This window comes from Spermophilus citellus (genome assembly GCF_964194105.1).
Source record: "Spermophilus citellus genome assembly, chromosome: 15".
NCBI lineage: Eukaryota > Metazoa > Chordata > Mammalia > Rodentia > Sciuridae > Spermophilus > Spermophilus citellus.
In genome coordinates, this window is record NC_138195.1 from 67,168,942 (window position 1) to 67,187,192 (window position 18,251).

Sequence of the window (18,251 nt, forward strand, 5' to 3'; positions counted from 1 at the left end):
AACCAACCCCCCCCTTTCCTCCATCTCACCCCTTCCTAAAGTTTGCTCCTGTACTTCTCATCCTTGAACTGTCTACCAAGATGTTTGTTTTCGACTTACCTGTATCCCCTATTACACTTCCTTTTCTATGTCATGTTACTCTCCTTTTTTAAAGGAGCCCCTTTAAATTTTAAAGAGCTCCTTACAACTTGCACATAGCCCATACTTTCCTAGTTGGCTTCTCTGTATGACTGCCTTAGGGCTAATTTTTTTTCTTTCTTTAGTACTGGAGATTGAACTGAGGGGCATTTTGCCAATGAATTACATCCCAAACCTTTTTTTTTTTTTTTTTTTTTTGGTACTGGAAATTGAACCTGGAGGTGCTTAACCACTGAGCCACATCCCCAGCCCTTTTTTATATTTTATTTGGAGATAGGGTCTCCCTGAGTTGCTAAGTACCTTGCTAAATTGCTAAGACTGGGTTTGAACTTGAGATCTTCCAGCCTCAGCCTCCCGAGCCACTGGGATTACAGCTGTGGGCCACCATACCCAGCAATCCCAAGCCCTTTTTATCATTTTGAGATAGGATTTTGCTAAATTGTCCAGGCTGGTCTCAAACTTGCAATCCTCCTCCCTCAGTCTCCCAGGTTACTGGGACCACAGGGGTACACCACCACACCAGCTAAAACAACTTTATTGATGTACAATTTACATATATATATATATATATATATATATATATATATACACACACACACACACACACACACACACACACAATTCTTTAATTTTAATTATTCACTCAATTTTTTTTGGTAAATGGGAAATTTATAATATTTCTGGGGTAAGGCTATAGTTCACTAGTACAGCAATTGCCTTGCATGCATGAGGCCCTGGGTTTGATCCCCAGCACCAGGCAAATTAAAAAAAAAAAAGAATATTTTCATCACCCTGATAAATTTATCTCCCCTGGCTTACTTTTATTTATTTATTTATTTAGATACAGGATCTTTCTATATTGCCTGATGGCTATTAAATGTTCAGTACTCTGAGTAGTTGCAAGTCCAGTAATATGGCACTCACTGGCTAGGCCCCTACTTACACTGGTCCACCAAGTATACTTAAAAGCATAGTGTTTGAAAGGTATGCCTGGGGAATTTGGGATTTTTAATAAAGGTCTAAAGATTTCAACACAGCATGTCGTTAAAGGATTATTTTCTGTCCTTTTTCCTTTTGAAGCATGAAGTCTTGGGCTAGGGGTATAGCTCACTGGTAAAACACTTAGCACTTTCCTACCATACTGGAGGCCCTGGATTCTGTTCTAGAACCGAAAATCAATAAATCAATAAATTAAAAATTATCATTAAAAAAAAAAGGAAATCTTAGACACTGTGGTGCACGTTTATAAACCCAGAGATTCGGGAGGTTGAGGCAGGAGGATTGCAAGTTCCAGGCCAGCCTCAGCAGCTTGGCGAGACCTAAGAAACTTACACTCTGTCTCAAAAATAAAAAATAAAAAGGACTGAGAATGTAATTAACTTGTAAAACACCTCTGGATTCAGTCACCAGAACAAAAGAAAAAGGAAAAAGAAATGAAGTCTCGGTTAACCATTAAATCAACCACGGTATCTTGAAGGGTTAAGATGGCCTGTGGCTTCATTTTCATCCAAACACATCATTTTCCTCTCTTGCTAACCCCTCAGGAAAGATATTCCCCCATTGGATTAATGCGTTCTTCTAAAAACTTTCCAGCTCACAGCTCCTCCAAAGACGGGCAATCTCCTCCTCTCCAGCAATGCCAACCCCAGTCCAGTCCCCCACACTCCCAAGCTCCCAGTCAAGAAACATTCATCTGTGTCCTTTCTTTGCCATTTCCAACTCCACCACCCCCATCGCAGGACACGGTCCCCTTCCTCCTTTCGTGTCTGTCAGCCTCGTTTCCATAATTGGCACACCGATTCCTAGTCTGACTCCCTCTCTTGCCACCCTCGCCTTGACGCCGGCAACCTGACCTCAAAAGCGCAAATGCTAAAACCAGACGAATTGACGTACGGAGAGGAGGAGTGTATGGAAGTGTGTGGAAGTGTGTGTGCTTGTGTGTGGAAGAAACCAACGGCGTCCGCCAGGGTATCTATCTTCTGGAATGCCAATCACGTCCAGCTGAGGGAGCCACGATCAGCACTCCATTGCACGCGAACAAACAGAGGCAGAGGTGTAGCGCGCAGAGGCAGTCAGACTTCACCCTAGACCCCAGCCCTAAAGGAACCCTACCCACGAAGGGCACCGCACCGCCCCCCCCGGCTCGGCGCTGTGGTAGGGCCCGCGGACGTCATCCATTGTTTACAAATCAACCCGAGCCGGCAGGATTCCGGCTCCCCGGCTGCCGGCGCGCGGCGCGACCGCCTGGCCGGTCCCGGCTTTCGCGTCACCCCGACCCCGGCCCCGGCCCCGGCCCCGACTTCAACCTCGGTCCGGGCCCACCTGTGCCGCGGCCCGCCAAACCCGCCGGTAGAGGAGCCCCCAGCTACGCCCGCAGAGCTTTGGGTGCCCGGGAGGGGACCATGCCGTGCCGGAGGGAGGAGGAAGAGGAAGCCGGCGAGGAAGCGGAGGGGGAGGAGGAGGAGGACGACGACAGCTTCCTCTTGCTGAAGCAGTCGGTGACGCTGGAAGGCTCGGGCGAGGTGGACCGACTGGTGGCCCAGATCGGCCAAACGCTGCAGCTGGACGCGGCGCACGACAGTCCGGCTTCCCGGTGCGTGCCCCCGGGGCCGCCGCTGCAGCCCCCGGTGGCGCTGCCGGCAGACAAGGCCCGGTCCCCGGCCGTTCCGCTGCTGTTGCGGCCCGTGTCCGCCGAGGCTGGGGGGCTAGCGCCCCCAGGAGCCCTACGCTGCGCCCTCGGGGACCGCGGTCGCGTGCGAGGTCGCGCTGCGCCCTATTGCGTGGCGGAGCTCTCCTCAGGCCCAAGCGCGCTGTCCCCACTGTCCTCTCAGCCCGGCCTTGATGGGCCTCCCGGAGCTGGCAAACAGGGCATTCCGCAGCCTCTGACCGGCCCGTGCAGGCGAGGATGGCTACGGAGTGCTGCCGCGTCCCGCCGACTGCAGCAGCGACGCGGGTCCCAACCCGACACCTGCACTGGCGACGACGATCCGCACCGACTCCTGCAGCAGCTCGTGCTCTCGGGAAACCTCATCAAGGAGGCAGTCAGGAGGCTTCATTCGCGACGTCTGCAGTTACATGCAAAGCTTCCCCAACACCGGCTCCTGGGTCCTCTGTCGGCCCCAGTGCACGAGCCCCCTTCGCCCCGAAGCCCTAGAGCGGCCTGCAGTGATCCTGGTGCGTCCGGGAGGAGGGCGCAACTCAGAGCCACAGACGGCGTTCTTGTCCCTGGCAGCTAACAGCCAAGGTGGCCACAGCGCCAGCCTCTGACTATGGGACAAGGGATTCCCTCGAGGGCTGCGACCCTTCTCAGACTAGTGGAGAACTCTCGCTTTCAGAAGTAGAAAAAAATAAGTTAACAAAGACTGGGAACCAAAAAATCGCCAATGTCTTCGTGGGGAACTGAGGTCGAGGGCCCCAATCCAGGATTTCATTAGCCCTATTTAAGGCAGATATTACAGAGCGCACCCCAAGCTCACACTCAGTAGGACTCCTTGTTTGGCGTGACCTGTGACCCGACTGCGCAGTGTGCGGTTCTGCGCAGCCTCTGGGGCCAGCCGGGTGACCACGTGGCCACGGGCCACACTTCTCAGGATCGCCAAACTTCACAACGACGGGAGCATGGTCCCAGTTACTTGCTTTACCTTTTCAGGGCTGGTTCCTGATCCACTTCGAGAGAAGGGGACAAGAGTAGACGATAATTTCAGGAATCTACCCCAATCAACCGGATTCGAAATTTTACGACACTTAAAATATCATCTCGTGACTTTGGGGGGTATTGGTTTTAATATAGAAAATGTGGTACTACGAAAACACTCTCTTGGGGTTGAATAGGAGTAACCTTTTTTTTCCTCTGCTCTCTCTTTGCAACTGACTGCAGTTTTCAGGGTGCTGGGTGAGGACTGTAGCCACAGACCGGTATGGTAGGAGGCGGCGGGCGTGTTGGGTGGTGGAAGGGTAAGGCGAGGTGTGGAATGAACCCGGTCCTCTCTAATGTGTGTTTTCGGTCCTCTCTAATGTGTGTTTTCGCTGCCGGCCTGTCCTTCCTAGAGTTCAAGGGCACTGTTTTCCTGGGCGCGCACTGTGTTGCGGGACTCCTGCAGGGAGGGTAACCGGGTCTGCCTGTGCTCGGAGAAGAGCGCAGTGTTTTGCAAGTGCTTGAGTCTCCTGAGGACACTGCGCGCCACCGCCACCATGAGTGGGGAAGTAGAGAGGTGCTGGGAGCCTGTGCTTCCTGCGGGTGGCCACCGCCCCTGCTCGGGCTCCGTGCTTTCACGGAAAATGTCCTGAGATGTGGTCCAGGGTCCCTCCTCACCCCCTCGGCTCTGTTCCCCTATTCAAGCGGGTGGCGCAGACTATTCTGGGGGCCGGGTCGAGGGCCTAGCAATGCACCACGTGACAGGCACTCAAGGGACACAGCTTCACACAGCATCTTATAATGGGCTCTCCAGGGCCATTTGCAATAACAGCTGCAATTCCCTGGGTAGACAGAGTTGATTTCCTCCCCCTGCCCCTCCCCCAGCCGTGCTCGCCTTTGTAAGTGAAAGAAACCGAGTAGAAAATGTGACCCTCCAAATAGAGAAGCTGCAGGCTTTGCCATTGTGATCATGGTGAAGTGCATGGAACATACTGTTCACTCCCTCTGAGGGCGCTGAGACCGTTTTGTTGTTTTAGTTTTATAAAGAGTCATTGGCTTGTTCAGCATCCAGATGTGGTTGTTGACATATCTACACTTCGCACCGGAGTGTCTGGAATCGTGGCTATCCTGATTATAGGATTTTAACTTAACTGAAAGACCTGTTTTGAATAAATGTGTTGTTTTTTTTGTTTGGTTTAATTTTGTACTTGCCACCAGTGGGGGAAGCTGTACAGAACACACTTCTCAGATCTCCATAAACATGAAAACACTTGAAATCCCTGTCAGCTTGGCGTGCGGATGGTAATTAGAGCGCCTTTGTGTCTGAGCAGCTCACTAGTTAGACTGAGGTCTGCTCAGCTGGGTGTGTATCAATGCTGGCATGAAATTAAATGAAAGTGAGGTCAGGTTTTGGACCAATCCCATTCACCAAAACCTCACAGCTTTTGGATTAATAGTTAGGGATGGCAAATGTGTTATAAAGCTGCCTCTGTCTGTTGGCAAAGGATGTTAGATCCATCAGTCACTGCAGCTGGAGCAGCTTATCACTTCTTTTTTCCTTCTACTGTGGTCATTTAAGTGGACTGTTGGTCAGGAGGCTGCTCAAGATGCAAGACTGGTGGTGGGAAAAGTGGCTGAGAGCTTATTAAAGGGCTCCTCCCTCTTTGCTCTTGGCACATTTACTACCATTCTGGCCCTTCAGTGACACAGCAACCCTTTCTACCGCTCTCCTTCCATTGCTTTAATACAAGGAAGGAGCCAGGTTGAGTGACAGGGTACCTGGTGTTACAAGTCCACTTATTAAGCAGAGAGGGAATCTTGGGCAAGTTGCTCAGCCTCTGTGGCCAACTAACTGGATCCTCAGTTATTCATAAAACAGTATAAGCCAAGATGCCAAAACTGTTTTCTAGAGAGAGAGTACTCTATGAGTTGTGTTCTTATTGTCTATGGCACACACACACACACACACCTGCCCTTTTTTTTTTTTTTTTTTTTTTTGAGACAGGATCTCACTATGTGACTTAGGGTCTTGCTAAGTTGCTGAGGCTGGTCTTGAACTTGTGATCCTCCTCCCTCAGCCTACCAAGCTGGGATTACAGGCAAGTACTACCATGGTTGGCTTCTATCTCCCATTTTGACTCATTTTCATTTGTCCCATTCTCAAATACATGGGGCTGATGGTCTCTGAGGAACACCTACCTCCAGAATACACCTAGACAGCTATTTTCCACTATATGCCCAGAAAGGGCTGTGGTGTGCTCAGTCTCATGTTACCCAACAAGGGAAGAGTGATTATGGAAGCTCTAGAAGAAACTGAGAAAGGAGCTGCCAGCAATACAGTGGGCTTCTACCTCTGGGCACTGAGCATGCAGAGAAAGTAGTCAGGACCCCTAGCATGGGGTCCTGAGTTAGCTCAGATTCTTAGCTGTAGAAGGATCTCAGAGGTCAAGGGTTAGAAGCAATCCAGGGCTTGCTTTCCCTCCCCAACTGTCCATGATTCCATGTCACTGCACTAACTATGCTGGCTTCTGGAATGCTAAAGCCAAACTTAAGGTTTACATAGTACAGTCCTATCCTTGAAAAAGGAAAACTGGAGAAAACCAATACCTACTTTGTATAAGGCACTTGAAATCCTGAATCCTGTAACTGTTCAGCTCTAAAACTTCCTGCCAAGTTTTACTATTCACCCCAAAATCCTTTTTGGAATAAAAATCAGGACTTCTACAAATAATCTTTCAAAGCTATTAGGCTTGTGTGTGTGCGTATGTGCATGCATGTTTATACATGCGCCGCACGCACATGCACACACACAAGCTGGGGATTAGATTCAGGGTCTCAAGGAATCTAAGCAGGTGCTCCACCACTGAGATATACCCCCAGTCATATTAGACCATTTTATAGATGCAAAATTATTCTGGGGAATTGGGCAGGGCAGAGGGGCAGAGTGACTCACCAAAGTCATTTATGAAATCAGAGATCAAATTGAGTCTGGAATTCAGGTCTATGGGCTCACAGTTGAGGCCTCTTTCCAATAACTTGACACCATCTTAGAGGATTCAGCATCGATGTTCACTGCACAATTCTGCACATACAGTATAATATTAATGACACCCTTGCAGTTGCCCAAATTGGTAGTTCCATTGGAACCCTGGAAAACTCTTCCCCAGGTGCCTAGACTGAGCTAGGAAATGCCAAGTGTTCCATATCCATTTTCTTACAAAATGTTCAGCATCCTATGAAGACAGCTAGCTACAGAAAATGGCTAAGGTGAGATGAAAGACCAAAGCTACAAACCGAATGAAAAACATTTTTAAAATAAGCTGATGTGGGTCAATTGACAAGCAACAAGTAATTTAGGGGGAAAAAAAAGCCACACCTTATAATTTTAGAGGATTCCAAAGTCTGCCATTCTAAGATTTCATTCTAAATTAGGAATAAATGCTACTATATTTGGATTCAATTTTTATCCTTTTTTATTTTCCTCTTTCCCTTTCTTTTTCCAGCTCAGAAGCTGAAACATGGAGTGAAGATCAGACACCACTTTCCTATCCAGCAAAGTCTGCATTGAACCCTGTGATCCCTTCCTTCCAATCAGAAAAGAGTTACCTTGGCAACCAAATTACTCACTCAATTAGCTCCCCCCTCTTTCACCAATGCTCAGTAATCACAGAACGTCAGCCCTGGGAGAGCTCAGGGTTTGGCAGTCTGGTGCTACTGCCTCATTTAGAGATGGAAGCCCAGAGAGGTTTCCACTTGAAGGTGCACTCCATTTGAACACTGTACAAGCTGGTGCAGGCAAAGGAGAAAAACTCTCCCATGCATTGTTTTCATCCATAACTGGAGGGAGAGCAAATGACCTGCCCATAACAATATTTCCCAAAAGATATAAGAGACGAGCCTGGGTTCTACAAGCAGCCCTCTATTGCTAGCTGTGTGATTCAGGGAAGGGTCCATAAACTCAATACCAGTAAATTCATCTGCAAAATGGGACAAAGCATAGAGCCTTAGAATTGTGTGAAGATTTAATTATATATTGTATTGGAAACAAAGAGCAAATAATAAAACATCAATCCTAGAAGGTATTGAATTAAGGCCATTACTTGCAGTCTTTAAGTCTTGTGGAAAAACTGTACCTCTTGTTGGGAATATTGCTCAGTGGCAGAGCACTTGCCTAGCATATTCGAGGCTCTGAGTAAAATCTCCAGTACTGAAAAATAAAGAAGAAAATAAGAACCTCCCCCTCTTTTGTTTTTCTGAGGATTGAACTCCAGGGCACTTTACCACTGAGCTATGTGCCTAGCCCTTTTTATTTTTTATTTTGAAACAGGATTGCTTTAAATTGCTGAGGGTCTCCAACAGTTACTAAGACAGGCCTTGAACTTGATTCTCCTGCCTCAGACTTTTGAGTCACTGTAATTATAGGTGTGCACCACCACTACCCACAAATCCTGCCTCTTAATGAGTCTCTGTTTTTCTTGTTGTCCTTGTTGATGTCCTTGTTGGGGTCTTTTTCTTTTCTTTTTATGTTTTTAGTGCTGGAGATTAAACCCAGGGTCTCCCAAATGCTAAGCAAAAACTCTTCCACTAAACTACGCCCTAACCCCTAACCTGGTTTGTTTTTTATATTTTCGCTAATGAGGATTCTACACAGGGTGCTCTACCATTGAGCTGCATCCTCAGCCCTTGTTATTTATTTATTTTTAGTTGGTAATAGACCTTTATTTATTTTTATGTGCTCAGAATTAAACCCAATGCCTCACACATGCCAGGCAAGTGAACCCCAGCCCCAGCCCCAGCCCTTTTTATTTTTGAAATGGTATCTCACTAATTGCCAAGATTGGCCTTGAACTTGGGATTCTCCTGCCTCAGCCTCCTGAGTAGGTGTATACTACCAACCATGACTGCTAACCTGCTTCTGAAAAAGCACAAATCTCTTTCTTCTGAAGGTCAAATTAGGGTCTTGATCACACACCCCAATTGCATAAGTAAACATTAAAGAAAGCCTAGTGGGAAAAATACTCAGTCCAGAAGAGATTCAATGGGAACAGGGCAGAGGTCACTTTAGAGCCATACCTGGTTTAGGATTGGAACTTGTGGAGTAGGAGCAGTAGGAATATCTCAAAGGATAGGGTGTGGGCTGGGGTCATAGCTCAGTGGTAGAGTGCTTGCCTAGCAAGTGTGAGGCACTGGTTTCGGTCCTCAACATCACATAAAAATAAATAAAGGCATTGTGTCCATCTACAACTAAAAAAATACTTTTTAAAAAGGGGGGTAGGATGTGCAGAGAGGACAGCCTGGGACCAGCTTGTAAGACCCCCATTTTCTATTAGAAAACTTTCCCGTTCTAATTCCATGTCCATGCTCAATGCTCAGCTGAAGTTCAGGTTTTCTGCCCTGTCCACTCCTGTCTATAATTGTGCAGTTTATTCACAGAAAGTGACCTTCGAGTTCCTTTTGTTCTCCCTGTTCTTGTTATTTACTGCCATTATAGAGTTATCTCAGGGGCTCATATGTGCATGCCTTCTTCTCAAAGAGATTATATGTTCTTTGATGGCAGAGGAATGACAAGATGAAGAGGATGTTTTAGGGAGATTGGCAGGCCACATGGTGTGGAGAATGGACTGGGGCTGAGGGGGAACCTTTATGGTCAGGCAGATTTGTGACTGGCTGTTACAACATCCAGGCACCAGGCGATAAAGGTCTGGGTGAGAAGGGGGAGGAAAAGACAAGAGAGATATTTTGAAAAGAAAACCCACAGTGTGGGGGGTGTGGGGAGCAGGAATACTACTATATTAAAAAAAAAAAGAAGAAGAAAAAAAGAAAACCCAAAGGCCTCAGTCCAGTATCAGGTAGCCATGAAAATATGGGCTTTGGAACCAGACTTCCTGCCTCCTTTCTTTAAAGCTCCTTCCTGTGACCTTGGGCAGATCTCCTCACCTTTCTAACATCAAGGTCCTCCTAATAAGGCTGGGAATAATAAAAGTCCCTGCCTCCTTGGGTTGTTGTAAGGATTCATTGAGGTAATGCTAGTACAAATGCTTTGGCCACTGCCTGAAACATAGCTGCATTTAGTAACTACCTCTGGATATTGGCATTTGATAAATATTTGCAGAGCAAACAAATGGAGCAATTGCAACAGAGTGCTGGAGGCTAAGGGAGTGGGGTGCTCAGGACAGACTATGAGCTGAGGTGCCTAGAAGTCTGAAGAAGATGCCCAAAAGGGAAAACAGAAGGTGGGGTGGTAGCTCAGTGGTAGAGCGCTTGCCTACTTTAAGAGAAGCCCTAGGTTTGATCTCCAGCACCGCAAAATAAATAGATAAACAAAGAAGGGGAACAGGGCCAAAGGAGGGATTTGCTTAATAGGAGACACAGTGTTTGACCCAGTGCAGCGGAAGACAGGGAGAAATTAAAGATGCTCCAAAGAACCATCTGGAGGAGGGGTCCTCACTCTGAGAATGTTTAAAGAGCAGGGCTCATGGGGGGCTGAAGGTATAGATGTCCCACAGGACAGTACTCTATGTCACAAACTCTCCTACCCCAGCAAGGCCCAGACCTGACAGATTGGCTGTTGAAGCAACTTTGTGCAACCTTTCATGCCTGGGACAGCTGCATGTTTCCGTGAGTTTTGTGTGAATGAATCCTCTGTGGCTACACAGCAATAGAATGAAAACTAAAACTGATACCACGGAGTTTAACTGCTTCCTCTTGTCAATTGTTAACTGACTCATAGGAGGTAAAATTCACAACCCCCCACTGGTAGGCTGTTCAGGCAGTTTATTTGACTTATTGATTTGGGTGGGTTAAAATAAACCACAAGTTGGTTATCATCTTGTTACCTTTGCCCTGCCTTTGGCCTGCTTCTGTCTCACCTATCTAAATTAGATTCCACAGCTCAATATTGGTGAAATCTTCCCCACTGGAGTCATGAGACAGTTTCTTCAGCTGGGCATGGTGGCATACACCTGCAATCTCAATGGCTCAGGAGGCCGAGGCAGGGGGATGGCAATTTTAAAACCAGCCTCAGCAACTTAGGGAGGCCCTAAGAAACTCAGTGATACCCTGTTTCTAAATAAAATATAAACACGGGCTGAGGATGTGGCTCAGTGGTGAAGTGCCTGGGGTTCAATCCTGGATACCAAAAAAAAAAAAGGCCCTTTCTCCAGATGCACGCCAAATAGTACTTCTCTTCAGCTGGGTTGAAGACAGGAGGAACTAATGCAGATGTTCAAAATACACTACTTAATGGATTGGTTTTTTTAAAAAGGAAGCTGAATTAACTCCAGTGTTCAAAAACAGACAATGAAAGTAAGTCACTGAGCAGGATCTGATGGACCATGCCCTGGACCCCTGTAGCCTGACCACAGGGAATATACACGGTGATGACATAGATGGACCTGTGTGTAGACACACATGCACACCTGTAGACATACCTCCCCACCCCCACAGTTCAGCCTACAGCTTCCGTTGGTTCTACTCTTACTTTCTGTCTGCTCCTTCTGGGTATTCTTCTCTTCCTCACATAGAGACTTGATGAGCTGGTAAAGTGGTAAAGTGCTCAGGACAGAGCCTGGTACAGGGTAAGTGCTAAGCACATTAGCTAGCACTGCCCACCTGCCAACATCTCCCAGCCTCTATCCACTTTTTAGTTTTAACTGCCAAATCTTTGTCACCCTGATCTCCCTCCAACTACTATTTATGAGACACCAGGTTGCTGCCCTTGTAACTTCCCACATGAACCTCGGAACCAACCCTCCCTACCTACACACACATACCCAGCTTCTTGCCACTTCCCTATTGCTTCAATCCTTCTGGGCTTAACACTTGCAATGTTATTAGAGGAACTTAGGCAACAGACCCTGTCAGAAGATGGAGTCCTCTCAGCTATGTCCAGCTAAGGATATCTAAGCCAAAGTCATAAGTACTAGGAATGGGCTATCACTTGATGCAACACCTGGGAAGTGCCTTTCCCTCCTAGACAGACACACTTCCTCAGGCCTAGGACTGGGGCTAGTCACTCTATAGCCTTTGCAAATGGCTGGATCAGTAGCAAAGACTAGGGGGTGTGAGAAAAGGAATGTGGATTGAAGCCCAAACAGCTGGACAGGACCAAGGCCAACGATGAGCACATTTTCATTACCATCAAGGCCATCAGGGTCCAGCAGGATCTTGTGAGAGAGGTCATCAAGCATTTTGAGAAGGGATTCCACCTCCTTAGTCTGAAATCCATGTAGGCTTCTGAAGGCCTTCTTAAGGAACACTACATTGACCTGAAGTACCATCCATTCTTCTTTGGCCTGGTGAAATACATGCTCAGGGCCAGTGTTTGCCATGGTCTGGGAAAGGTTAGATGTTGAGAAGACTGGCTAAGTGATGTTCAGGGACATAGTCCCTACAGACTCTAAGCCATCCAAGTGTAACCATCCAAGACAGCTTTTACATCCAAGTTGACAGGAACATTATTCATGGCAGTGATTCTGCAGAGTACAGAGAAGACTGGCTTGTTTTCAACCTGAAGAACTGGTGAATTAGAAGAACTGTGCTTAGGACTGGATCTATAAATGACATGAGGGCAGACCACAATGTTTTCCCCCTCCACTGGTGGAGGACAGACTAGCAAATCTAGTTATTTCCAGAACTTTCTTAGAATCTGGAGGGCAAATCTTTGAGCTTTGAGGGCTCCCTGTACAGTGTCCTGTGCTACCAACAGATTAAAATGTTTCATCCTTGGGCTGGGGTTGTAGCTCAGTGGCTGAGCGCTTGCCTTGAATGTATGAGGCACTGGGTTCTATCCTCAGCACCTCATTAAAAAAAATGAATAAAATAAAAGATATTGTGTCCATCTACAACTAAAAAAAATAAATGTTTCATCCTTGCCCCCCCACCCCCGCAAAGAAACATGAGTAGGCTCAGACAGGAGGTAAGAGAGTCAATGAGGTTCAATCTGAGCCTGAGTTCAACTCCTGCCCTACCACCAAGTCCTAGAGTCATATAAAGGTGTGCACCAGAGTGTTTTCTCCTCCCTACTCAGTTCCCTTCTCCTCTTAGATGCTCAGATTCCATAGATCTTTTCTCCTTAGTTGCAGTCCTCATTTCTATTATATTCCTGAGTGCTGTTCCAGTCAGGTTGCAAACCTCCAGGGTATCTGCCCTGAGTGAGATCTCTCTTGGCCCAATCCTCATCTTACAGAGGACTTGTGACTCAGTTCTGAAGGAAACAGCCATATGGCATTTGTTATCTGGGACGCTCTTATGCAATGCCTATTTCCTCATACGAAGGTCTGTGTGTCTAAATCTGCTGTGAGTTCTATCAGGATGTTTCAACCCTGCCTCATTCCAGATTCCTATACTGTGCAGATATGTGGCTGATGCACAAGAAAAGTTTGCTATTGTGTTGAAGTATTGGTGGGTCAAAGTTTGTGGGATGTTCCAAAGAACTCCAAGAAATCCAACACGGGTGAGAGTGGTGTCCAAAAGTCTTTTAGGGGCTCTAGATATAGCTCAGTTGGTAGAGTGCTTGCTTAGCATGCACAAGGCCCTGGGTTTAATCCCCAGCACCATACACACACACACACACACACACACACACCAAAAAAAAAAAAAAAGGACTGGGGATGTATCTCAGGGGTAAAACCCCTGGGAAGAAAAAAAAAAAGAGTTTCCTGTAAGTGGTACAATAAAACCCAAAGACCTAACTGAGGAAAGCAGGAGAAGCTATAGTCAGATTATCCAAGTTCAAATTCCAGCTCCATCACTTAAGAGGTGGTAACTTCAAGCAAATCCCTTAATTTCCTAAGCCTCAGTGTCTTCTATAAAATGGAAATATGGGGCTTACCTCAAGGCATATAAAGCCATGTGGTAGTGCCAAGAATCAACAGTTATGGGGGCTGGGGTTGTGGCTCAGCGGTAGAGCGCTCACCTAGCATGCATGAGGCACTGGGTTTGATCCTCATAAATGTAAAATAAAGATATTGTGTCCACCTAAAACTAAAAAATAAATATTTAAAAAAGAGATTTAAAAAAAAAAAAAGAATTAGCAGTTATGTTTCGAACACTTAAGTCTCCCAGACACCTCAGGTCCTCATTTAACCCTCCCAACTACCTTACTAAGCATTACCATTTTATAAATGAGAAAAGGGGGAAGCTCAGGGCAGTGACTTGCTCATCAGACACAGCTGGTAAGCAGCAGGACTGAGTCACGCCCCAGTCACTAAGCACTAACCAGCTGTCTGCAGGGCATAGTGTGGAAGAGGTGCAGGGCAGGAAAGGTCCTGCAGGGGATTGACAGGCAGAGCGGGGGCTGCCCCCAAGCTTTCCTTGGAAAGGCAGACAGGAAGTAGGAAGGGGCTCAGCAAAGGCTATTTGCCCCAGGGAAGTCGGGGCTGAGGGGCGGAGGAGGGGACCACCTCATGAGGTCAAACACAATCCTTGCCAGCTCAAACCAAGCCATCTTTACAACTACTAAATAAATCACTATACACTCCCCCCAACTTTTTTTTTTTTTTTTTTTTTTTTTGGCACTGGGGACTGAACCCAGGGGGTGCTTTCCCACTGAGTTACATCCCCAGCCTTCTTTATTTTCTAAGACAGAGTCTTGCTAACTTGCTAAGGCTGGCCTCAAACTTGCTATTCTCCAGCTTCAGCTTCCCAAGTCTTTGGGATTTCAGGTGAGCAACTATGTCCAGCTAAAACTGTTTTTCTTCCCTCAGGCTATAGCTCCAAGGAGTTAGTCTTAAAAGGAGAAAATAGGCAGGCTTTGCTATTCTTCACACAAAAAAAATTCAGAGGAAAACCTATCTCCTGCTGGGCACAGTGGTGTGGCACATATGGTACATGTCTGTAATCCCAGTGACTCAGGAGGCTGAGGTGGGAAGATTCTAAGCTCAAAGCCAGCAATTTAGGGAAGCCCTAAACAACTTAGTGAGAATCTAGTGAAAATAAAAAGGGCTGGGAATGTATCTCAGTGGTAAAGCACCTCTGGATTCAATCCCTAGCAACAACAACAACAAAAAAAAATGAAAACCCATCTCCCTCTAGACCCAGTGTTTCTTTGCCCTCCGGTCCAGAAAATGTTTCTGGAATATGTTTTCCACAAAAGGAGTAAGAGCCCACCTGGCAGCTCCTAAAAACCTGGACTCAATTTTCTGATTGTGCAGAACATTAACCCAGGAGCACTCAAGGGCTGCAACTCTACAAGGATACAATGGTGAGCCCCAGCCATTTACCTAGGTCCCTCTAATTACTCTAAGTGCATTCTTCATTAATAAGGGTATGCCCTATAGGCTTTTATTTCCCTTCCCCATCTTCCAACAAAAAGCCAAACCATGCTCCAAAACAAAAATCAAATTTATTCAGCAGACATTTTAATTAAGAAATCCTATAAATCAGGACCACCACAAGTTCAGACACTCCGTTGCGAAGTGTACAGTCAATAGCTACATCTGGAGGATGAACAAGCCATTGAATCTTTAAAAAACTGGTTTAGCTACCTTAAAGTTTGGGGGTGGCACCTTACTAAAGTGCCATCAAGTTTCACAAGGGTAAAGCCAGCAGTTTCTCCTAGAGGAGAGTCACATTTTTAAAAGTTTCAGTCACTCACAAAGAAGAGCTGGCAGGCAGGAGGAAAATAACTGTGCATGAGGAACTGCAGAGGCTCAGGCCCACCACTCCAGAGGGCCAGAACAGAGCAGAAAGGCGTCCAGGGCCTTCATCCAACCCCACAGAAAGGGCAGAGTAAGAAAGGTCGGCTGGGAGGACAGGAGATTGTTTATGACCGTTTCTGAGAAAGTTAATGACATGGCCAAGAGTAGCCCTGCAAGAGGAGGAGTTCTGGAAAGAGGAAAGCACAGAAAAAGCAACTAACTCTTCTCACACGTCCCTCCCTGCCTGTGTGTCCTCAGGAGACTCCAAGCGGTGGCAAAGCACAAGACAGAGCTCTTCTTGGAGAGAAAGACACCAAGGGTGAGTTAGCTCTTGCAGGAACCCCACTGCCTCTCACTTAGAGCATAAACGTGACCTTCAACCACGGGTGGCAAGGTCAAGTCATTTAAAAGTCCACAATCAAATTTAACTCTCCCAACTTCGAAACTATGCCCCTCCCTCCCATTCCGTAAGTGGAGTCTCCCACCTCCTCCAGCCACGGATTAAGTGGAAGAAAGGAGGCGATGCCAACCCACCCAATGCCAAGATTTTATATTCTTCAACCCAGAATTTCTCTGCACAGCAATTATAGCACCATTTTCAGTAAGCTCCTCCACCGGAAAATAACGAGAAAATGTATCCATATCACTAGTTTTCAAGTATTGTTAGAAAGCTCTCGCGATTCCCGCCCCTTTCCAGCCCTATCTTTAAAACAATCCAAGCACACGATGCCCACAAGGGCTAGGTCAGGTACAAGTGGATGCAAGTAGCTGCCATAGGTCCCCCAGTTTATCCCAGGTCCTTGGCCCGGGGTGACCGGGGAAATTCTCACGCGACACGGACGTGCCTTGGTCCGTGCATTTCACCATACTGCCCGGGCCGGTTCCACTTCTGGGTTTAAGATCTTTCCAAGCGCCTGCGTGCAGCCTAAGCTGTCGCTCCCAGGAGTAGAGGCCGAGGCTTCAGATCAGGGTTGATGGGAGCAGGACGCAGAGTAGTACGCAGCGGCGTCCTCTTCCTTCTCCAGGGGGCCAGGGTCAGAGCAAGGCGCTCGAGGTCTGCAGGGCGACGGGGTCCGGTCCGCTGCGTCCGCCACCGGGCCCAGAGGCACCGGTGGGGCTGGTGGCCGCAACCGCGGCGACGGCTCGCTGGAGCCTCCTCACTGCTTCCTTAATGAGGTTTCCCGACAGCACGAGCTGTTGCAGGAGGCGGTGGGGGTCGTCATCGCCCGCGCGTGCTCCGGCCTGGGTCCACCGTCGCTGCTGAATGCGCCGGGAGGCGCCGGCGCCACGGAGCCATCCTCGCCTGCATGGCCCGGGCAGTGCGCTGGGGCCTGAGGCGAGCTCCGCCACGCAGTAGGGCGCAGCGCGACCCCGCACGCGACCGCGGTCCCCGAGGGCACAGCGTAGGGCTCCCGGGGGCGCGGGCCCCCCAGCTTCGGCCGACGCGGGCCGCAGCAGCAGAGGAACGGCCGGGGACCGGGCCTTGTCCGCCGGCAGCGCCGCCGGGGGCTGCAGCGGCGGGCCTGAGGACACGCACGGGGAGGCCGGACTGTCTTGAGTCGCGTCCAGCTGCAGCGTCTGGCCGATCTGGGCCACCAGTCGGTCCACCTCGCCCGAGCCGCCCAGCGTCACCGACTGCTCCAGCAGGAGGAAGCTGTCGTCGTCCTCCTCCTCCCCCTCCGCTTCCTCGCCGGCTTCCTCTTCCTCCTCCCTCCGGCACGGCATGGCCCCCTCCCGGGCACCCGAAGCTCTGCGGGCGTCGCGGTGGCTCGGCTGCCCGCGGGTTCGGCGGGCCGCGGCACCGGCAGGCGCGGGGCGCCGGGCGGAGGCTGAAGCTGAGGCCGGGGACTGGGGGATGCGGAAGCCGGGTCCGCGGGGTTGTAGCGCCTTGCGCCTGCAACCGGGGGAGCCGGAATCCTGCCGGCTCGGGTTGATTTGTAAACAATGGATGACGTATGTGGACCCTACCATTGTGCCTAGCCGGGGTGAAGCGCGAGGAGACGCCAGAGCGCGGGACTCCGGGGCAGGGCCTGGCCGCAGCCAGAGCCTTCTCAGGTGTGTGATGGCTATCTGTCTGTGAGGGGCTCCTGGGCGTGGTAGCCACTTTCGTCCTGAGCGGCTCCCCCCAGCACTATGAAAAGATATGCACTCCGGGCGGCCACAGTTGGTTTCTCCCACTCACAGACACACCCACCCACACACCCAACCCCTCCTCCGCCGCGCCTGCTCCCTCCCCACGTGTCAGCACCGCTTGGGCCCGCCCTGCGTTCAGCCTAACTCTCTGCAGTCACCCACCCCTGCGCTGAGGACGCAGGCCACACCGGCCAGCCTGCAGTATGGAAGTGGGGGCAGGGAAGGGAGGAGGGAATCGCGAGTGAAGAAGGCACACTTTTAAGGAAGGTGGAATGGGTCCTGTCTGGTGTAAGGGAGTTTCCATTTCCTCTGACTAATCTAAGTTCCATTTCTTGGCAGAAGCCTTGCCCCTTTCCACTTCACCACCCATTCCCGCCTAGCGACAACCAGGCCATTGACTATGCAGTACTCAACCTGCCCGCCTTCCTCCAGCCAATAGCAGGATCCCACAAAGGGAGCGTTGCCCCTTTGAATTCTCAGGCCTGATCAGCTGGTGCCAGTCCTCCAACGAACCTATGGTTGCGTGGCTGCTGTCCCCATTTGAGCGGGCGGGCAGCCATCTCCTTGTTTCCAATAAATCTCTTGGTTGAACCTCTGTTTCCAGTGTGATCGATCTGCTTTCATTGGTGCCTTGACTCAGATGGGGCTCCCCTGCCTTTAAGCGGGACCCCCATCCCGCCGGAGATCACCACCTGAGGGGAGACCAC

General features: G+C 49.0%; 2 protein-coding genes across 2 annotated transcripts; one reads left to right on the forward strand and one right to left on the reverse strand.

Moving 5' to 3' along the window:
* Window positions 1–2,177: 2,177 nt before the first annotated feature.
* On the forward strand, window positions 2,178–5,008 carry FRAT1 (FRAT regulator of WNT signaling pathway 1). Its single transcript, XM_081268040.1, has one exon. It carries the CDS (start codon window positions 2,541–2,543, stop codon window positions 3,372–3,374), a length of 834 nt encoding a protein of 277 aa, XP_081124166.1. The 5' UTR covers window positions 2,178–2,540; the 3' UTR covers window positions 3,375–5,008.
* Window positions 5,009–15,097: 10,089 nt separating this feature from the next.
* Window positions 15,098–17,822, reverse strand: FRAT2 (FRAT regulator of WNT signaling pathway 2). The gene has a single exon (XM_081268704.1). The coding sequence runs from the start codon at window positions 17,380–17,382 to the stop codon at window positions 16,447–16,449; it is 936 nt and encodes a 311-aa protein (XP_081124830.1). The 5' UTR covers window positions 17,383–17,822; the 3' UTR covers window positions 15,098–16,446.
* Between the last annotated feature and the right edge of the window lie 429 nt (window positions 17,823–18,251).

Excerpts from the sequence above, each read along its gene's own strand:
- FRAT2 (XM_081268704.1), bottom strand. The coding sequence starts at position 17,382 with ATGGTAGGGTCCACATACGTCATCCATTGTTTACAAATCAACCCGAGC.
- FRAT1 (XM_081268040.1), top strand. The coding sequence starts at position 2,541 with ATGCCGTGCCGGAGGGAGGAGGAAGAGGAAGCCGGCGAGGAAGCGGAG.